General features: G+C 41.7%; 1 protein-coding gene across 7 annotated transcripts in view; it reads left to right on the top strand.

Moving 5' to 3' along the window:
* The window catches only part of ppfia4 (PTPRF interacting protein alpha 4), a 791,036-nt gene that overhangs the window by 673,459 nt on the left and 97,372 nt on the right, over positions 1 to 20,205 (top strand). For all 7 annotated transcript variants that reach the window (XM_072480454.1, XM_072480451.1, XM_072480452.1 and 4 more), the window contains exons 9-13: positions 2,290 to 2,373; positions 7,639 to 7,770; positions 13,195 to 13,257; positions 16,401 to 16,492; positions 19,150 to 19,291. In XM_072480454.1, coding sequence (XP_072336555.1) covers positions 2,290 to 2,373; positions 7,639 to 7,770; positions 13,195 to 13,257; positions 16,401 to 16,492; positions 19,150 to 19,291 — 513 coding nt within the window. The remainder of the gene's footprint in view (positions 1 to 2,289; positions 2,374 to 7,638; positions 7,771 to 13,194; positions 13,258 to 16,400; positions 16,493 to 19,149; positions 19,292 to 20,205) is intronic.

The following is a 20,205-nucleotide window of genomic DNA, read 5'->3' as shown; positions in this document are numbered from 1 at the left end:
GATTGTTTCTCTTTATTTCACTTCTCAGATGTTTATATTCTTCTTTTCACTGTCATAGAATCATAGAATTTACAGTGCAGGAGGAGGCCATTTGGCCCATCAAGTCTGCACCGGCCCTTGGAAAGAGCACCCCACCCAAGCCCACACCTCCACCCTATCCCAGTAACCTCACCTATCCTTTTTTGGACACTAAGGGCAATTTATCATGGTCAATCCACCTAAGCTGTGGGAGGAAACCGGAGCGCTCGGAGGAAACCCATGCAGACACGGGGAGAACGTGCAGACTCCGCACAGACAGTGACTCAACCTGGGAATCGAACCGGGGACCCTGGAGCTGTGAAGCAACTGTGCTAACCACTGTGCTGCCGTGCTGTCCTGACATTGAGGACCTTGGAGTGCTGAATTGCATCAGGTGCATTTGGGTACCAAACAATGTGAAGAATCATATACCCACTCCAGGCTCATCACCTACCCAGTGTCAGATTTGAGGGTCCTGTTTTGGAGCAAGCATTAACATTTCTGTTGATAAACTGGAAGTGTACTTGTTCCCTTGTTTCTGGGTCAAATTCAGTAGAGACGTTGATTGTTGAGGTTATTAAGGTTTTTCTGATGAATCTGAAGGTCAGAAGTTTAACTAATTAAGGCTTTGTCACTCGTGTCCCAGTTGACATAGCTATCGAGCATCACTTCAATCAATTCTTTAAAACACACTATTTTTCTGATTAATTTTAAACTGTCTATTTGAAGCTGGTTCCAGATATCTCGGCATGACTGAAGATGCAATGCCAAACAACCTTTATGGAGACATTTTAGCGGGAGCCTTCAATTCAGTGGTTAACACGTTTCAGTGACCATTTGTTACATCTCTGGACTTTTCTCACAATTGCAGCTCAGAGCAAAAAAGATCTGATTTAACCAATTGAAGGTGGACTGCTATCATTTGGAACTTGGTGCTGATTTACAACATCAAGCCGTACTAAGTGAACAGAAAAAAGTTTTGAAGACTCCCTTGCGATCTTCATCAGCCATTGAGAAATTTACAAAGTTAAACAATGATTTTATTATTTTATGTTAAACAATGATTGCTGTCTTCTCCTGTCCCTGCCTGCTTTAGGGCTTGCAAAGATAACAGTCTTATTTTACATTGTTCCAAATCATTATGATTTTCTCATTCTGATGGAGAGAATAACTGTACTCAATTGCTTTTTAGAGGATAAAGTGATGTATATTGTGAAAATGAAAAGATGTTATATGTTTAAAATTCAAAATGGAATATAGTACATGCACATAACTTGAGACATGACTTAGGATAGGTATGACATGTTTGAGTGGTGACTTTGATACTATAATTTCCAAAGCTTTCCATGCCTCATGTCTCGATCTGTTGTTTAATCATTGCTAAGCGACTGGTTGCTGCGATTCGTCAGCAATTCCATTAACGTATCTATGATGATCAGAATGGTAAAAACAAACTAGATATGTTGGCAGATGGTCCCTCTATCTGTGAACCCTAGGCATGTTACTTGGCTAGCAAGCAGAATGTAGACATACTCTGGTATCTGCGTATCATTTGTTTATTATTAGTTATGGGAAGCAGGTTATGGGATGGGTATGTTGCTCCTGTGCATGTGTTCCAATCTCTTGAGAGAAAATCTTAAAACATGACTGACTGATTGATATCAGTGATATATCATCATCTATATCATACATTAGCATATCCCATCAGTAGATTCTGCTACATTATGGGCTATGGTCCTCTTCTGTTTAGCAATTCCTGTGTTCCTATGTGCAAAATAGTGAAGCTTTTTTCAGAGTGCAGGTGGAAGTTGGGCACAGTTCAAGCTCCTGCACTAATGGATCCCATGGTTTGGAGCAGCAGAGTGGAGAAATTGAAACTGTTTTGAAAAGAAATCACAATTTAACAGAAGAGTGAGAGGTCTTAAACATGAGTAACCTTCAAAGTGAGTAGATGCAGGATATATGTAGGGTACGTTTGCCTTGCTTTCTTCCAACAATATTGGCTCACCTTTAAGTCAAATAAATGTTCAGGTGAACAAATAATGCTGAAGGCAGTTATCCAGGTTCCATCTTATTGTACTACTGTGCAGCTTGTTGTGACTAAAATTGTCTTCAGTAACAAGGGCCAGTTTGGTATGATTTGGGGAATCATGCCTTGAAGACATGGTCAATTAGGGTCATTTGAGCCCCTCCAATCTCTACAAACTCTGCAGCAGGAAGGTAAAGCAACCTTATAAATGAATAATAACCTTTTCCCCATCTTCCTGTTAGGCAGAAGAAAGGCACGGGAGTATAGAAGAGCGCTTAAGACAACTGGAGAGCCAGCTAGAAGAAAAAAACCAAGAGCTTGGACGGGTAAGTTGCACATTGTTACTTACAGAAGGAAAAAAGTGGCATCTGCTGTTCTAACTGAAAATACCCTTGAGGAGATTTAGAATTGAAGTATAATACCTCATAATGTGTTAATCACTTGGCTGCCTACATATGTCAGTTTTTCATTGCTCATTTCCATTACGTTGATTGTGGTAGATTGGGGAATAAATATACTGATCCATTTACCATGAGGCAAGTTTTCTACTTTGAGATACAGTTCAAGGGGATAAAATAAAGATTGATTGGGGCCTCTGACCATTTTGAAGGAATAAGAACAAAGAAAAGAACAGCACAGGAGCAGGCCCTTCGCGCACCAAGCCTGTGTCGACAATGCTGCTCGTCTAACCTAAAACCTTCTACACTTCCGGGGTCGGTATCACTCAATTCCCATCCTATTCATGTATTTGTCAAGGCACCCCTTAAACATCACTATTGTACCTGCTTCCACCACCACCTCCAGCAGCGAGTTCCAGGCACCCACTACTCTGAGTAAAAAGCTTCCCTCGCATATCTCCTCTAAACTTTGCCCCTCACACCTTAAGCCTATGTCCCCTTGTAATTGACTCTTCTACCCTGGGAAAAAGCTTCTGACTATCCACTCTGTCCTTGCCCCTCATAATTTTGTAGACTTCTATCAGGTTGCCCCTTAACCTTCATCTTTCCAGTGAGAACAAATTGAGTTTATCCAATCTCTCCTCATAGCGAATAAGGTTTTTGATAGTTTTGTACAATTAGGTAATATTAGGGTCATCTGAAATGCTAAGTCACGCTGGTGAGCTTGATAGAACAGCTCGTCAGCCAGCACAATCTGTAACATTCACCTGAAGGCTGATCGCAAGTAGGACAATTTACTGCACCAATGTCAAACCTATAACTTGAGAAGGTACTGACTAATGGCAACTAGTTTTGCAAAGGAAAGAGGGGAGCAGAAATAATATTAACAGACAATCAGCAACCAAAGAGTTGCAGAAAGATGTGCTTTGGTGAATTAGACGGATGGACGCTTACAAAAATTGAACAGCAGGGTAAACAAAATGAGCAAGGATTTCAGTATTACTTAGAATAGAACACACAGCAGCTTCTGTACGAAAAAGGCAACACACCAGATTGTTGTTACCTCAGGTGGTCATACTGAGAGACTTGGTCCTGATGTCTTCATCCACGTCAATTTGCATTCCTACAATTTCCTTTTCCTCAAAGCTTTGTCGGGAGGGTGCTAGACGGTGAAGGAGGTGAATAGTAAGAAGTAAGTGAAGACTTTGGGGGAGATCGAAGATAAAATATGTTTTTTTGGGGAGTTTACTGAGACAGGGACAGAGTTAGCTTGAGTATTTAGTTTAGGAGACAAGTTCTCAAAAGCAACGTTGAGAGCTTTCATCGGTGATTAAAATTGTACCCTGAAGTAAGAGGATAGCTATGAGGGAGAGTTTTTTTCAGATTCGGATACAGCACGGTGAGTGGTGTTACATTGGGAAAACTCTCACTGTAATATTGAAGGGACGATTTTGAAACTTACCGATGATGTCAAGCGGAGGGATGGGTGTTACAAGTTGTCATAACACAGCTGATTGGCAGAATGAGCCAATGGAAGTAGGTTCAGTTTGAGTTGGAAACATGTGAAATAACAAATTTCGAGAATCAGAATAGAAAAGGGAAATCTTAATTGGAGTAGAGACACAAGAGATGCAGATGTAATTCAGTTATTTCACAGCAGTGCAAGGCAATAAGGTCACAAAAGGGCTGATGGAATTCTTAGTTTTGTTTGCAGAGGCATAAAGCACAGTCAGGGGTAATGCTGAATGTGTACAAGACCTCAGGGTGAAGATATAGTATTGTGAAGACTCTCCGAAAGGTTAGAAAAGCAATGTAAAAGACAAAATGTGGATTCACTCTGACGCTGTCAGAAATAGGAGCCACCATTATCAAGACTGGAGAAGGGACTTGTTTTCTCTTGAGCTGAGAAAAAATAGGGGTAATGTGAGGAAGATGGTGAAGAGTAAATTTGAACTTCATAGAGTTACCACGAGTTAGCTAACTGGTATTGAAAGTGTACAAATTCAAGATGGCCGGGAAAATAATTAAAAGACAGGTTAGAAAAAGAAGTTGTTTAGAGGGAAGTTAGAACATGAAATTCTCCGTTGCTGCTGTTAAATCAGAATTCTTAATTTCCATTAAAAGGCAAGTACATGCTGGAAGAGGAAAATTGAATGAAATGGAATGTGAGCAAGCATTTGGGTTAGCCTAGGTCATGTGGAGAAAATCACTGGAGCAAACCCGATGGCCTGAATGGCTAGTTTTTATGATGTAACTTTACGATTCATGAAGTTCCACAATTGAAGCATATTTTTTGGATTGCTTTTCAATTGGGTAGAACAGTGGTATGGATAAAGTGAGCTTGTCAAGGGAGTAACAGCATTTTACAATCTATCTGCTGTTATGCCAATTGTGGGCCAGATATCTTGGAGAAATAGGATTCCAGTCCCAAACTGCAGTTGAGAATTTGATCGTACTCACCATGTTACTCACTATCTCACATAATTGTTAACATGACCTGTAAAATACAAATTTGATACGTTTGAGATATATAAAAAAACAAATCACTGAGATTGCTGACTGAGTTTCACTCTACTTACATAGAAAATAGGGGCAGGAGTAGGCCATTCAGCTACTTGAGCCTGTTCCGCTATTTATTATGATCATGTCTGGTCATCCAAGTCAATAGCCTGCTCCCCCATATCCTTTGATCCCTTTACCCCCGAGAGCTATAACAAACTTCTTCTTGAAAACATACAACGTTTTGGCTTCAACTACTTTCTGTGGTAGCGAATTCTACAGGCCCACCACTCACTGGGTGAAGCAATTTTTCCTCATCTCAGTTCTAAATGATCTACCCCAGATCTTCAGACTGTGAGCCAGATTCTGGACGTCCACACCATCGGGAATATTCTCCCTGCACCTACCCTGTCTAGTCCTGTTAGAATTTTTATAGGTTTCTATGAGATTCCCCCTAATTCTTCTGAATTCCACAAGAATATAATCCTAACTGACTCATTCCCCGCCTCATAATCCGATCCGCCATCCCAGGAATAAGTCTGGTTAACCTTTGCTACTCTCCCTCTGTGGCAAGAACATCCTACCTCAGTTAAAGAGACCAAAATGCACACAATATTTCAACTGTGGACTCATCAAGGCCCTGTATAATTGCATCAAGGCATCGCTATTCCTTTTCTCGAATACTCTCGCTTTGAAGACCACCATAACATTTGCCTTCTTCAACGTCAGCTGCACCTACATGATTCGCTTCAGCGATTGGTCTACGAGGACACCCAGGTCGCCCAGGTCTCGTTGCACATTTCACTCTCTCAATTTATCGCCATTCAGATCTGCCTTCCTGTTTTTGATACCAAAATGCATAACCTCACATTTATCCACATTATATTGCATTTGTCCACTCAGTCAGCTTGTCCAAATCACTGAGGCATCTCTGCATCCTCCTCACGGCTTACCCTTCCACCCAGATTTGTGTCATCTGCAAATTTGGCAATATTGCATTTAGTTCCCTCATCTAAATAATTAATATATATTGTGAATAGCTGGGGTCCCGGACAGCACTGATCTCTAAGGTATCCCACAAGTCATTGCATGCCATTCTGAAAAGGACCTGTTTATTCCTATTCTTTGCTTCCTGACAGCCAACCAGTTTTCTATCCATATCAATATTACCCCCAATCCTACGTGCTTTAATTTTACGCGCTAAACACTTGTGTGGGACTTTCTCAAAAGCCTTCTGAAAGAAAGTCCAAATAAACCACATGAACCCGTTCCCCCTCTCAACTCTACGAGTTACATTCTCGAAGAATTCCAGTAGATTTGTCAAACATAATTTCCCTTTTGTAAATCCATGCTGATTCTGTCCGATCCTGCCGCTATTTTCTAAATGTTCTGCTCTTAAATCTTTTCTTTCGGACTCTAGATATTTTCCCACTCCTGACATCAGGCGGACTGGTCTATAATTCCCTGTTTCTCTCCCCCTCCCTTTTTAAATAGTGGGGTTACATTAGCTATCCTCCAATCTGTAGGAACTGTTCCAGTGTCTATATGATCTTGGAAGACGACCACGAATGCTTACACTATTTCTAGGACCTGACATAGCATGACCTCCTCCACAGATTCTGTCTCACTGGCTGAGCATTGTCAGAATTTTCTGTTTTTACTTCAAATTTCCAGTATCTGCAGTGTTCTGCTTTTGACCTATTCGCAATCTTGTTTGCTCAGGAAATTGTTTATAATTAAGTTAACAGAGAGACTGAGCAATAGGTTATTGTCAAGGCATTTCAACAGTAAACCATTACGAGGGAGACTGAGGCAATAGGTCATTCTCAGTTAACTTCAACAACAGACTGTCACACGCTAGGGTTTCTCTCAAAATCACTTTGTGAGTAGACTATTGAATGTATCATTATTCAAAAGTGAAATTAGGTGTTGGAACCAGTGCTTTTCATTTTAAAAGCGAAACAACTTTGGTACAACTTTGGTACAAACAATCCATGCTCCACTGCTGGTTTATTCCTCTGGGTGTATCTACTTCACAGACCTTTGAGCCATTTGGATAATCTCGATGATATGGGTTTCCTCCGGTTTCATCCCACAGTGTGCGGGTTACCTGGATTGGCCATGATAAATTGCCCCTTAATGTCCAAGGATGTGCAGGTTAGGTTATGGGGTTAGGGGAATGGGCCTAGGTAGGGCGCTCTTTCAAAGGATTGGTGCAGACTTGATGGGCCAAATGGCCTCCTTGTGAACCTCCTGTCCGAAGATCATTAACCTGGGCCTTTGGATTAGTAGTGCAGTGAGAATAACACTACGCCACTGTCTTACCACAAGACTGGAAAGACTTTTTAAATTTTGCTAAAACAGCATTTCTTCTTATTCTCTGGGTTAAGATTGCACTAAAAAAGCTACACCTGACTTTGCTACGATTTTATTGCGATTATGGTGTTTGTCAAGGATACAGCAGCATTGTCGTTATAGTATTGGACCAGCAGCCCAAAGCTGGTAGGTAATGATAAATTGTGAAGTTGAATTTATGAGCTTCTGCTAGAGTTGATAACCAAACGAGTTAACCAGCCAGGCTGTCGTGAAAACCATGTGAGTTCTCAGGGGAGAGTTGGCTTCAAAGAAAATTTAAGTATTGTTTCTTGGGTTGGTTTGGCTTGTATTTAACCACGCCTCTAATCTTGACCGCAGGCTCGGCAGCGGGAAAAAATGAACGAAGAGCACAACAAACGTCTGTCAGACACGGTGGATCGACTGCTGTCAGAATCAAATGAAAGGCTCCAGCTCCACCTGAAGGAGCGAATGGCTGCCCTTGAAGAGAAAGTAGGTGGAGATGGTGCTGAATTGGCCCAGTGTTGGAGGGTTGGGAGGGACTGATGAATGAAACATTGTTCTATTGTCAGAATCTGAAATAAATGCGGTTGGCAAGGAGACCTGTATTTTCAAAGTTGAGCATCAACGGCAATGTAAATATACATTTTTTAAAAATCACCACTTCAAGCTCGTTACATCCCTTGCGTTGATCACAATGCAAGGAGCAATTTTTATCTCCATTGGGGTGATGACAGTTTGGAAGTGAGCATCCTGCACTGACATACAAATAATACTATTTTAGCAGTGGAAAAACATATACAAGGAAAACAACAATGAATTATTTACCCCATGGATTTGATATTAAACATTGTATGGAGCACATTTGCTGGAAGCAGAATCATCAAGATTTGATGGATTGATTGATGTTCAGTCTGCAATGAATTGTGTTTGAATTCTTTTTTTAAATAAATTTAGAGTATCCAATTATTTTTTTTCTAATTAAGGAGCAACTTAGTGTAGCCAATCCACCTACTCTGCACATCTTTGGGTTGTGGGGGTGAAACCCACCAGACACGCGGAGAAAATGCAGACTCCACACAGGCAGTGACCCGGGGCCGGGATCGAACCCGGTCCTCAGCGCCGTAGGCGGCAGTGCTAACCAATGGGCCACCGCGCTGCCCTGTGCTTGAATTCTGAACCCTGTTTCCCCAGCTCTATATCAGTGGCAAACAACATTTTGCGTGGCCAAGGGCAGCGCTCAAAGTCTGACATGCTCTGGTGTAAAAGTATCATAGACATTGAGTAGTAACATACAGTTTGCAATGGTGTCATCCACAACACCAGGAACACAATTTTGTCTAGCTTGGGGAATGCCCCTGTGAATCTATATCATGAAGCCAGATTGAAAAGGTTTGTGATGGAAGCTTAGATATTTTATTTGACAGGCACCAGTTGCCATGATTAAGTCAGAAACACTCTTCATCAGTTGCTTAAGCATATCACTTCCAGATCCAGCAGCATTAGTGACACATGGCATCTAGTGGTCATATTACGGTACTGCAAATGCATGCCAATTCCAAAATCACAATGGCATTCCAATGTTGAAATCCGAGTCTAATGACAGCCAACTCTTCAAGAAAAAGTCAGACTTGTTTAACTTACATTGGAAGGCATGTATTTCAGATAATAGGGACGATCTCTTGAATACCCTTTGTAGCATAAATAATCTAGTCCCAATCAGATTACAAAGCAGAATAACTATCATTTTTACAGTATTGATCAATGGTGAGATCTGTCCTAGAGTATGAACTGCAGTTGTGAGTCCCCTTGCCTCATATAGGATTGAATTGCATAGTTCAGAAAAGAAGGAAAAAGAAGGGTAGAGGTGAAACGGGTTTTCAAAACAATGAAAGATAAAGCGGGATTAAAGTGCAGGCTATTTACACGACCGGCATATCTCAGATGAGAGAACAAGTCCAAAATTTGTGAGCTTTGAGCAAGATTGTAGGCTTGGCAAAAAAAAACCAAATCTTTTCAGACTCTAAGTGGCAGTGAGTATTTCAAGGTTAGTGATCGGTTCTGAGAGGGGAGCTGGGTTGATTACTGCTGAGAAGGAGGATAGAAGGTTATAAAGATATCGATTGTTCATTTTTTTGGAATGGTGCAAGAAGGAACTTGGTGGATTTTTAAAGAAGAGGATAAATGGATGATATCAGCTGTCCTGGACCCAGACTGTTGAATGCTTCCCATTCCAGATTTTATTAGCTTGTATTTAAAGTTAAAGGCTATCACCATTCTATGTCCCATGTGTTTTATTAACCCAGATTTCTCAGAATGTTGTTCACCTTATCACCCGGGCGATGGAGTTGGTATCATTAGCAAATTTATGTTAACAGAGGTGCTGTCAACCAAATACATTATGAATAATGATATATCTCTGATGGTCACACCTATCTTTCCCATCACCGACTGTCATGTTTCCTTTTTTATCGCACCAGCCCACGATCCAACTGCTAATCTCCTGTTAATTCTATTGGTTTAGCGCCATTTGATTCTCAAGCAAATTATATCCACTCATTTTGTTGCCTCGCTAAAAAATTCCAAGAAAGAAAAAGTGCACCAGTACATGCGAAAATACAAATTAGCAGCGGGAGTAGGCCACTCGGCCCCTCGAACCTGCTCTACCATTCAGTGAGATCATTGTTGATCCGCTTGTAACCTCAACCCCACATTCCTGCCTACCTATGATAACCTTTCATCGCCCCCTCTCCCTTAGCTTCCGGTGCTCCTGATACAAGAAATGGAATGGGTCCATGAAACACCAAAGCAGGGTTTAAATAGTAAGCACATAATATGGTACCAGGCACTAATATAGAAAACCCAAACTGCTTTCATCCCTGATTTATGATCATCTTTAAATTGAGACTGGTGGAGAGGGTGTTAGGTGCTGAATTGTACAGCCGTTTTCACACAGCTTGTATTTGGCCCACCCCTAAATAGCATGGACTTTAACTACATCCCATCAGCCATAGCAGGAATGAGCCATTTTAAGAAATTGACCACAGTGTAACATTCAGACAACAAAGTAAAGTATGTGCTGTTTTATCTCATTAAATGTAACCTGATGGCAAGTTTAGTAAACGGTAATCCTGTTTTGTAATCAAATAATTGTTGGTTCTCGAAGGACTGCTATGCTATCAACTAGAAACAGAGCCTTCTCCAGCTTTTGAAATATTGCAGCTACAGGTGGTGCTGTCAGCAGAATGATGCCCGTCAGAACAATTTGTGTGGGTCTGAACCTAGTGTAACACAGTGACGACCAAAGCAAGCCAATGTTACTCAGGAAGATCTCCGAGCTCCTCCACCTACATTGGGCAAGATTTTAGCTCTAATTCTAATTCTTTCCCCCTCCCCCCTTTCATTCCCTTAATTGAAAAGATACAGGAACATGCAGCATGCTGGAAGGATAATTTAACCTCAGTCACAGTTCCCACAGAGCAAAGATATGGATGGATATGTTACATTTTTTCCCACTTCTCCCCCATAAACAGAAATTTCAGATTTTAGCTCCAACTAAATAGTAATATTTTGGTCTTTAACATTTCATGAATGAAAATAATCAAATCCAACCAAACTTTTGGCTCTTAAATCCCTACCCTTCCCTGCCACCTCTAACCCATTCAGCAGGGTCTGGGCCCAGTTCCTCCTCTCCCTGAGGGGAAAAACTCTTGCTTCCCATCCCCCATTCATCCAATGAATGAAATTTGAAGTCTTTGCCCTTCAATCTCTTGCCGGTTGAATTTTCTCTTTCAAACCATCCACTGGCTGTGACTCCCCATGCTGCACACTGTGCACTCTGCAGTTACCAGTCCCACCCCACCTCCACTCACTCACTCCTCTTTACAGTAACCACCTTCTCACTTGACTGCATGTTCCAGCTGCATTATTTCTTTCCAATCCCGCATAAATAGCTGTCCCCTTACTTCTGCTAATATGAAATCCCCTTCCTGAATGATTCCTTCATTTGCCCCTCATTCTCTATTTCTATCCACTTTCCCTTACTCTCTTCCTCTTGAGTCACCCCTTCTTTTCCCTTCTTACTTAACTTCCATTCCACATCTCTTCCCCTTTCCCTTTCCTCTCCCCTGTTATTTCCATCCACATCTCACTTTGTCACCTTGCTTCCATTAACCCTATATTATAACACTACTCAACCCAAATGAAGTTTCCTTGACTGCAAAGCCATGGGAAATCGCCGTAGTTTGTTAATGGAAAAGTGAACTGCAAGAACAAAGTGTGATTGATTGACATTGCATGTATTCTTCATAAATGTCTTGTCAAATTTACGATTGACTGAGACTTATCTTTGGTCCTACCCTTCAATCTTTGAGGCTGCTTCTCCACTATGATTGCTCAGTGCACACATGCACATGGACGTTTAACAGCGAAAAATATCCTAAGACACTTTCCACGAAGCAAAAATCAAGGAGCCAGCAAAAGCATTATTAGAACATATGACCAGAGGGTTGGTTGAAGAGCTAGGTTATAAAGAGGGTCTGAATGAGGGAGCGAGAAAAGTGGAGGGCCTCAGTCTGGGAATTTCAGAACTAGACACCCAACGTGATGGCTATCATTGGTAGAGTAAAAAGGATTTCAGGATGCACGAGAGGCCAGGTTTGGAAGAACAGAGTTCTCAAAGAGTTGTAGGGCTAGAGAACATTCAAATATCAGGAAGGATGAGGTAATGAATAGAACTAAACATGAGGAATTTAAATTTGAGGTGTTGAAGGACCAGGAGATAATGTCTGTTTTAGCACAAAAGTGATGTGTGAATGGATGAGACCAAGGATACGAACAGCTGGGATTTGGAGTATCTAACGTTTATGGAAAGTGGAGTTTATGGGAGGCCAGTATTGGAATAGTCGAGTCTGGAAGTAACAAAGGCATGGTTGGAGGAGGATTTGGCAGGAATTAGTCAGAGGCAGGGACAACTATGGATCCAATAAGGGGGTAATGTCGGCAACCTTTATGAAAGTGCTGGAAAAACTCAGCAGGTCCGGCCGCATCTGTGGAGAGAGAAATAGTAAATGTTTGAATTTGAATATGATTCTTCATTGCTGTAGTTCTGAAGAAGTCATATTCGACTCCAAACATTATCCTTTTCTCTCTTTCCACAGATGCTGCCAGTATTTCCAGCATCCAGAGCATTTTTGGCAATCTTTATGAAGTAGACAATATGGGGCCAGCAACACTGTTAGTGTCAAGTAAGTTGCTCGCATTGCAAACAGTCTGCTTCACCCCAAGGCAGTGAGCCAGGAGGGGAGTACGATGGGTGGCGAGGGTGCTGATTTGGCAGCAGTGATGGAAGAAGATAGTTTGTGTTCCCAATATTTAACTTGGGAGATATGGTTTAGCCAGCAATGGATATCAGACAAAAACTTTCTTAAGCCTCTGTTGAGTCTCATGGACAAGGTGCGCTCAAGTGCTAAAGTAACTCAAAAGCATTGTGGATTTGAGGCTTAGGCAGGGAACTTTGAGGAAGGTTTGAAATGATGGGCAAGAGGAATGGAGGAAATATGGCACAGGCAGCTGTTAGGGTGATCTTGATCTTAGTGACAAAGACGATCCTCATATTTTGTTGTTGGAGGTGACAGTGGATTATCTTTGCTTTCCAGGAGCATCCTATATTAGGAATTTCCCATTACTGAGGTTAAAGGTTAGAACAGTTGTGATTGATTGAAATATATACTTCGATGTTTCTATGTCAATGAACTGATCGCACTGCCCAGTACTCCAGGGTACATAGCTGCTTACACAGCTGCTTACACAATGTGCTTAGACTCCAGTTAGATATACAATACAAATAGTCTAAAATAACTGTTTTCGGCAAACTGCCACCTCTTAAATTATTTTACTCCTTTTTTCCCCTTCCAGAACACACTAATACAAGAAGTGGAAAGTACGAGAAAACAACTCGAGGAATATCATCAGGACAAGGTGCAGATCGCAATGACTCTTTGGGCAGTCAGGACATGACAGTACTTGCATTTTGTTTTCAATATATTTTATTCTCTGTTTGCTTTATTAGGATAGCGTGGTACTATTAACAAGGTGACATACACACCTGAGGAACTCGGTGAAGTGATTTATTTTGCTCCCTTTGACTGCCACCAATATAGGCCACAAATGCTGAGCACCAAAGTGGCTGCACAAATGCCAACAGCTTGTCTTTAGATAACACTGTTAACATCGTTTGGGTCACTCCTTAATCAGGAGCTAAAGGGGTAATGGGCGACTGGGATTTTCTTTGACTTAGGACGTGGGCATTACCATTTAGTCTCTAGTTTCCCAGGGTAGAATGTGGGAGATTGGCGAGGAATGCATTGGAATAATCAAGTCTATAAATAATTAAATGCCTGGATGAAGGTTGCAATAATACATGAGCTAAAGCAAGGTGGAGTAGTATGATTTTATAGATTGGATACAGGAGACCGTGGTGATTATGGGATGTGTGGTTGGAAGATCATCTCATGGTCAGATATGACACCAAGGATGAGAACAATGTGATTTAGTGTCAGATACTTATTAGGGAAACTGATGGAACAGTAGTGGAGACCGAAGGCAATAGCTCAACCTTCCCAATATTTGGTTGGAGGAAATTTCTGCTCACTCTGGAAAATTGATAACAGCAGAGCCAAGTGAGATGGTAGTGAAGTTAAATTGGGTGTCGTCAATGTACACCTGGAAAGTGATGTTGTGCTATTGGATTATGCCACTGAAGGGCCGCATGTGGCTGAGAAATAGTATATGGCCAAGAATAGGCCCTTGTGCGAGACCTGAGGTTACAGTGTGGAAGTGGGAAGAGAAGCTGTTGCAAGTGCTACTTTGGCTACGATTAGTGACGTAGTGGTATTGTCGCTGGATTAGTAATCTAGAGACACAGAGCCATGCCATGGGGACCCGGGTTTGAATCCCACCATGGCAGATGGTGAAATTTGAATTCAGTAACATAATCTGGAATTAAAAAGTGTAAAGGTGATCATGAAACCATTGTCAATTGTAAAAATGCATCTGGTTCACTAATGTCCTTCAGGGAAGGAAATATCTTATCCTTACCTGGCCTGGCCTACATGTGACTCCAGATCTACAGCACTGTGGTTGACTCTGAAATAAACGCCCTCCGGGATGGGCGACAAATGCTGGCCAAACCAGCGATGCCCACATTCCATGAACGAATAAAAAAAAAGAACAAATCAGGTGAGTGCAGTCCACCCCAATGGACGTTGATGGGGGGGACATTGGAGGAGGAGGATGTGGTCAACTGTGTCAGAGGCTGCAAGCAGGTCAAGGAGGAGACTGAGGAATACTTTACTTTTGTCACAATCACATAGGTTGTCATTTGTCACTTTCACATAAGCCGTTTCAGTACGATGGTAGGGGTGTAAACCTGATGTAAATATTTCAAACATGGTGTCCCAAGATGGACATGAATAATGTGAGGAAACGGCCTAGTCAAGGACTTTGGAGAGAAGGGGGAAGTTAGGATAGGTGTTGACAGCAGATTTGAAGGAGAGGAGATCGAAAGAAAGGGAACTGTTAACTAACCCTTAGCAAAAGTTAACAATCATAGAATAGCTATGCTTGCCTACGGTCAATGTAAACCAGATCTATGCACAACACTCTCAGCTCCTGAAACTGGTTCGACAGTATAAATTGATACTACCCCCTGAAGCTGTTTATTAACAGTTACGATTTGTTGCTGTACTTTCAATGTAAAGTAATTCTCCTTGTAATCAAATTAGATTGGATAAAATAATATGACTTTCAAAACAATTTATACTTTTTTTTCCCCACAAAGTGCTAAAACTCTTGTCCTGAATGCTTGCTGATTCCGTATTCAGACAAAGAATTTAAATACATGGCCAGGTTTTATAAGCCATTAACCTTTCTTCAACTGGCATAGCAAGTGCATACTCACAGCCTTGAGGTGCTTTTGCTTTTTTTAGTTACAGATTAGTTTTTAATTATTGCCACTCGATTGCACAGAGAAAACAACAGGCTTGTATTAGCAGTACTGACCCTGACAACACAATGAGTGCAAACACTGATAATCTGAATCAACGCACAAGTAAAACTTAGCTAAATAAATCGTTTCAAGGAAAACACCCATTTCTGCACATTAATGTGTTCTCCCCTGCTGTTTCATTCTTGCACCTACTGAATGGCCAGTGAATCTCCTGAATTCACTGAGAGTTGTCCTGATTGAAATGTTGCAGGAGGTCACACTGAGTATGTTTTTTTATCCACAAGCTCTGCCATTTAAACCTTGTTTGAGCTGCCAAGTTGTAAATGGTACGTGGGCACCACTGGTGCCTCTATCTTTCACCTCTCCATTTTCGTTGATCAATATGGCCTTGTTTCCACAATCTCTATTTTGTTTCTTGGCTTTGCCAGTGACAGCCTGTTGAAAGTCACTTTTGATAAACCATATCATTACCACTAATGTTGTCTAATTTCTCTACTCTCCCTGCACAATAGTGCAGATACATTTAAAGCAGAGAGCTCTCAAGAAAAAGTTTTTTTTTTAAATTTGATAGCTAACTGTTTTGCATATGAATATTAATCCACTGAGAGAACACTGGGCATCAAGGATTAAAATTGGTACCTGCATTTTCATAAGAGCATCTGCACTGATGCCAACTGAGCATGAATCACTGCTCTCCCCTGAACAGTGTGCCTGCTTTCTCAGAGTAGGGGGGCACGCCATCATTTCTCCGTGCAGGTAAAAGGGGTTTATTATCACACGCAATCCATCCTTTAAACAGTTAACATTGGGATTATAAAAACAGTCAACATCACTTGGACACAAACTAATTTTGTTTGTCGTCAAAGTTTTGACATGAACCATTACAAAGATTAAATCAGCTTTTGTAGATTTGTTTGTCATTTTTATGAATCCCAAATTCTCATTAATCAAAGTTTTCAGAAGTTAGATGATTTGAAAAATTCTGGCCATCCTCACGGCACAAGGGGATCTTTGGTTGCAGTGCCTCAGTAAATACTTGTCTTGGTGTTTGGTGTTTTTTCTTTGCAGGTTTCCTCACAGCAATATCTAATGTGCATGTGTCTGACCCACACAGGAGCGGCTGGCAAATGAAATCGGCAAGTTAAGGACGGAAGTGGAGCAGCTGAAATTAAGGACAGGAGCATTTGCGGAAAGTGTGCATCCACGGTAATTACACAAACAATTTGACTCCTGATCTTGCGCCGGTCATGTCATTGGTGACGTTAACCCTGTTTCAGGGTACGTGGGACGTTCCAGCATGAACAACTACGTGCGTTAATTTGTGTTGGCAAGAGGGCGGCATGGTGGCAGAGTGGTTAGCACTGCTGCCTCACAGTTCCAGGGACCCGGGTTCAATTCCGGCCTGGGTGACTGTCTGTGTGGAGTTTGCGCTTTCTCCCTGTGTCTGCGTGGGTTTCCTCTGGGTGCTCCGGTTTCCTCTCTCAGTTCAAAGATGTGCAGGTTAGGTGGATTGCCCATTATGCCCAAAAGATTAATTGGGGTTACGGGGATAGGGTGGAGGCGTAGGTTTAAATAGGGTTCTCTTTCCAAGGGCCGGTGCAGGCTCTCTTTCGATGGGCCGAATGGCCTCCTGCACTGTAAATTCTATGATTTTATGATTTCCATTGATCATATCTATGTGAAGTTCCACCAAATACATTGCAGTGGAATGGCTGAATGGCCTAATAGTGCTTCTAGTTTCTATGCATGTTCCTGTGTATGTTTTGAGTGACCAGTGGAGTTGCCAAACAAACAAGCACAGGATTAAAAAGAAACCCACAGATTGTCTTTCTATCTAAGAAACAATGCAGCAGCACAGAGGAAATAGTTTGGAAAAGGGACCGCTTCCTCGAGTACAATATAAATTAATGGTGAAAATATGTCTGCTCACAGAAAAATGCTTCATAGAATCCCTGCAGTGCAGAAGGAGGCCAATCGGCCCATCCAGTCTGCACCGACGTCCTGAAAGAGCACCCTACCTAAGGCCAACTTCTCACCCTATCCCTGAAATCCCACCCAACCCTTGAACACTAAACGCCAATCCATCTAACCTGCACATCTTTGGACTGCACATCTTTCTCAAGAGAAACAATGGAAGTAAGTAAATGTCATATTTCTATCTTTGGTAAAAGGAAGGAACTCTCATTTATTGCACCGTTCATGCCTGCAAAGCACTTTACAGCCATTTAATAGTTTTGAAGTGTAATCACTGTTGTAATGTAGGAACTGTGTCTAAGAAAGCACTTTCAAGCAAAGTAGCACCCAGAGCTTACACATAAGGTGCTGTTTTCTTGATATGGCTTCCACAATCTCTCCTCCATCCAAGCCCTGGGCGAGATCCGCGCACACCAGACGTCCAGAAACTTTGCATTTGACTAGCAACCTCAAGTTCCAGTTCCACCATGGCCTGTTATACACATGGATTCAGTGAGGTAGCTTAATAGTGGGTTCGTATGAGAAGAATGGCCATGAAAGTTGCCTGATTTATTATAAACTGCAATATCCACTAATATGTACTTACGGGAGCCACTGCTGGTCAGTCTGCCCTACATTTGTTTCCAGTCCCACACCTTATGGTTGATTCTGAAAACTCTAAGGGCAACTAGGGTTGTACAATAATTACACCTTATCGGTGCTGCATTCAAGGTTTTGACATTGCTAATCAGCTCCTCAAGTTTCACAGCTATGGCTTCGTATCAGAATAACTTGGTTGAGTTATTTCCTTTTACTCACTCCCATCAAATGCTTAAAAACAAGATTACAGCAGCATTATCGCCACAGCTTAATGCATTGAACATTGTATCCTGCTAAACTCTGTGGCTCAGTTACTGACTGGCAGAACTCACAAACAGTCAGTAGAAAATTGAAGTGTATCTTGCATATTTGAGAGCACTTGAGCTATGTTTCCGGAAATGTGACATTGAGTTTACAGCACAGAAACAGACCATTCAATCCAACAGGTGTACGCTGTTTATTCACCATACTATCAGGACTCCGACTCTGTTTATTTCAACTTAATGTGAACATTAACACTCATTCCTTTACCCTTCTTGTGCTTGTCTCGCATCCCATTATGTGGATCTATGCTATTTGCCTCCGTCACTCCTTTTGGTGGCATCCGCACTGCTGAGAGAAGACAGTTTTCTTTGATGAGTGATTATCTTCTATTTATGGCCCATGATTTCAGACTCCCTCACAGATAGAAACATCTTCTCCATCCGAGAAAAGTATTTTACTCTCAATTTCTAATCCCACATTTCTCAGAATTGTGTAGGTGTATTGTGTTTGTAACTTCATGCTACAGATTAACATTCATTGGAAATTAGATGAACTTGGCAACACTTGATTTTATAATGACCCATTAACAGATATCAGTCGGAGGGGATTGTGAGTGCTGAACGAAGGGTGTTGTTTAACATTAGAATTTCTTTCATTTTCTAAACCCACTTTCACAGTGTCCTCACCGGATTGAACCTCACTGTCTTTTATTCTCAGTGGAAGTTCAAATGATCCAATCAAATAGAATATATGTCACCAAAGCCTCTGTGGTCATGTTTTGGGCAGTTAAAATGCTCTTTGAGGGAGGACAGGGAGGGTACAAGGAATGAAGACAACATCAGAAAGAGTAGGCTATTTCCTCTAGCACCCTTGATCCCGAATTCACAACACACAACTCCATGGAGTTTAGAGGGTTTGCGAAATAGGCCTCCAGTTGTGAGGCAGGTGCTTCACTGCCAATTGCTCATGAGCCTGACACGTTTGTGGAAACGCGTTTGAATGAATTGAAACAAATGATATCACCATAATTGAATGCTTCTTTGTAGATCTCACTTGGGCAGTGCAACAGACCTGAGGTACCCACTTGGTTCTGTGATAGAAGCACCGGCTGAACACTATGGGACACCAACAGTGCTGCGGCGAGCTCAGAAAGGACGCTTCACACCTCTGCGGGATGAGCCTACTAAGGTACAGAGATTGCTTGTTTTGAGCAATGAATGCAGGGTTTGATAGAATTTTTGCTTTTTATCATTGAAATTTCTGGTTCCCCTGTCCATCCTTTTATTTTCGGAGTCACTGTTCCTGTTGAGGGAATTCTTAGGCTGAGCCAGTTACTGGAATATCCACTGCTGTGCTGGCATCTTGGCTATAGTGATAAATGTGTACAGCAGAAGTTTCTGTAAATGTCGTGGTGAGATCATTTTTATTATCAACATGAGGATAAACAGAGTAAAATGCATGTATGCGGAGTGATATCAAAAGTATGGCCGAGGTAAGAGAAGTACAAATAGTTGGGTGAAAGGGAGAGGTTGTAGCAAGTCAGGAGGTGGAAATAAGGATGCAGCTAAGTATACCTTAGTCACAGAATTATTACAGCACGGAAGGAAGCCAAGTTGGTCCATCGTGTCTGCACCGGCTCTCCAAATGAGCAGTTCACATAGTGCCAGTCCCCTGCCTACTCCCCGTAACCCAACACATTTCTCCTTTTCAGAAAGCAGTTTTATTTCATTTACAGTGCGTCGATTGAACCTGTCTCCGTCACACCCTCAGTCAAACAGTACATTCCAGACCATATCTACTCACCGTGTAAAAAGCCTTTTCCTTGTTCCTTTTGCCTATTATTGTAAATCTGTGCCCTCCTGGTCTTGATCCTTTCGTGACTGGGAATAGTTTGTCCCTATCTGCTCTGTCCAGATCCCTTGTTACCTTGGATACCTGCATCAAATTTCCTCTCAGCCTTCTCCACTCCTAGCAGAACAGTCTCAACTTCTCCAATCTATCTTCATAGCTAAAGTTCCTCATCTCATAAATCTCTTACGTACCCTCTCCAGTGCCTTCACATCCTTCCTAAAGTGTGGCACGCATAACGGAAGGCAGTACCC

This window comes from Scyliorhinus torazame, chromosome 17 (genome assembly GCF_047496885.1).
Source record: "Scyliorhinus torazame isolate Kashiwa2021f chromosome 17, sScyTor2.1, whole genome shotgun sequence".
NCBI classification, from domain to species: domain Eukaryota; kingdom Metazoa; phylum Chordata; class Chondrichthyes; order Carcharhiniformes; family Scyliorhinidae; genus Scyliorhinus; species Scyliorhinus torazame.
This window is presented reverse-complemented; position numbering and strand designations above follow the sequence as displayed.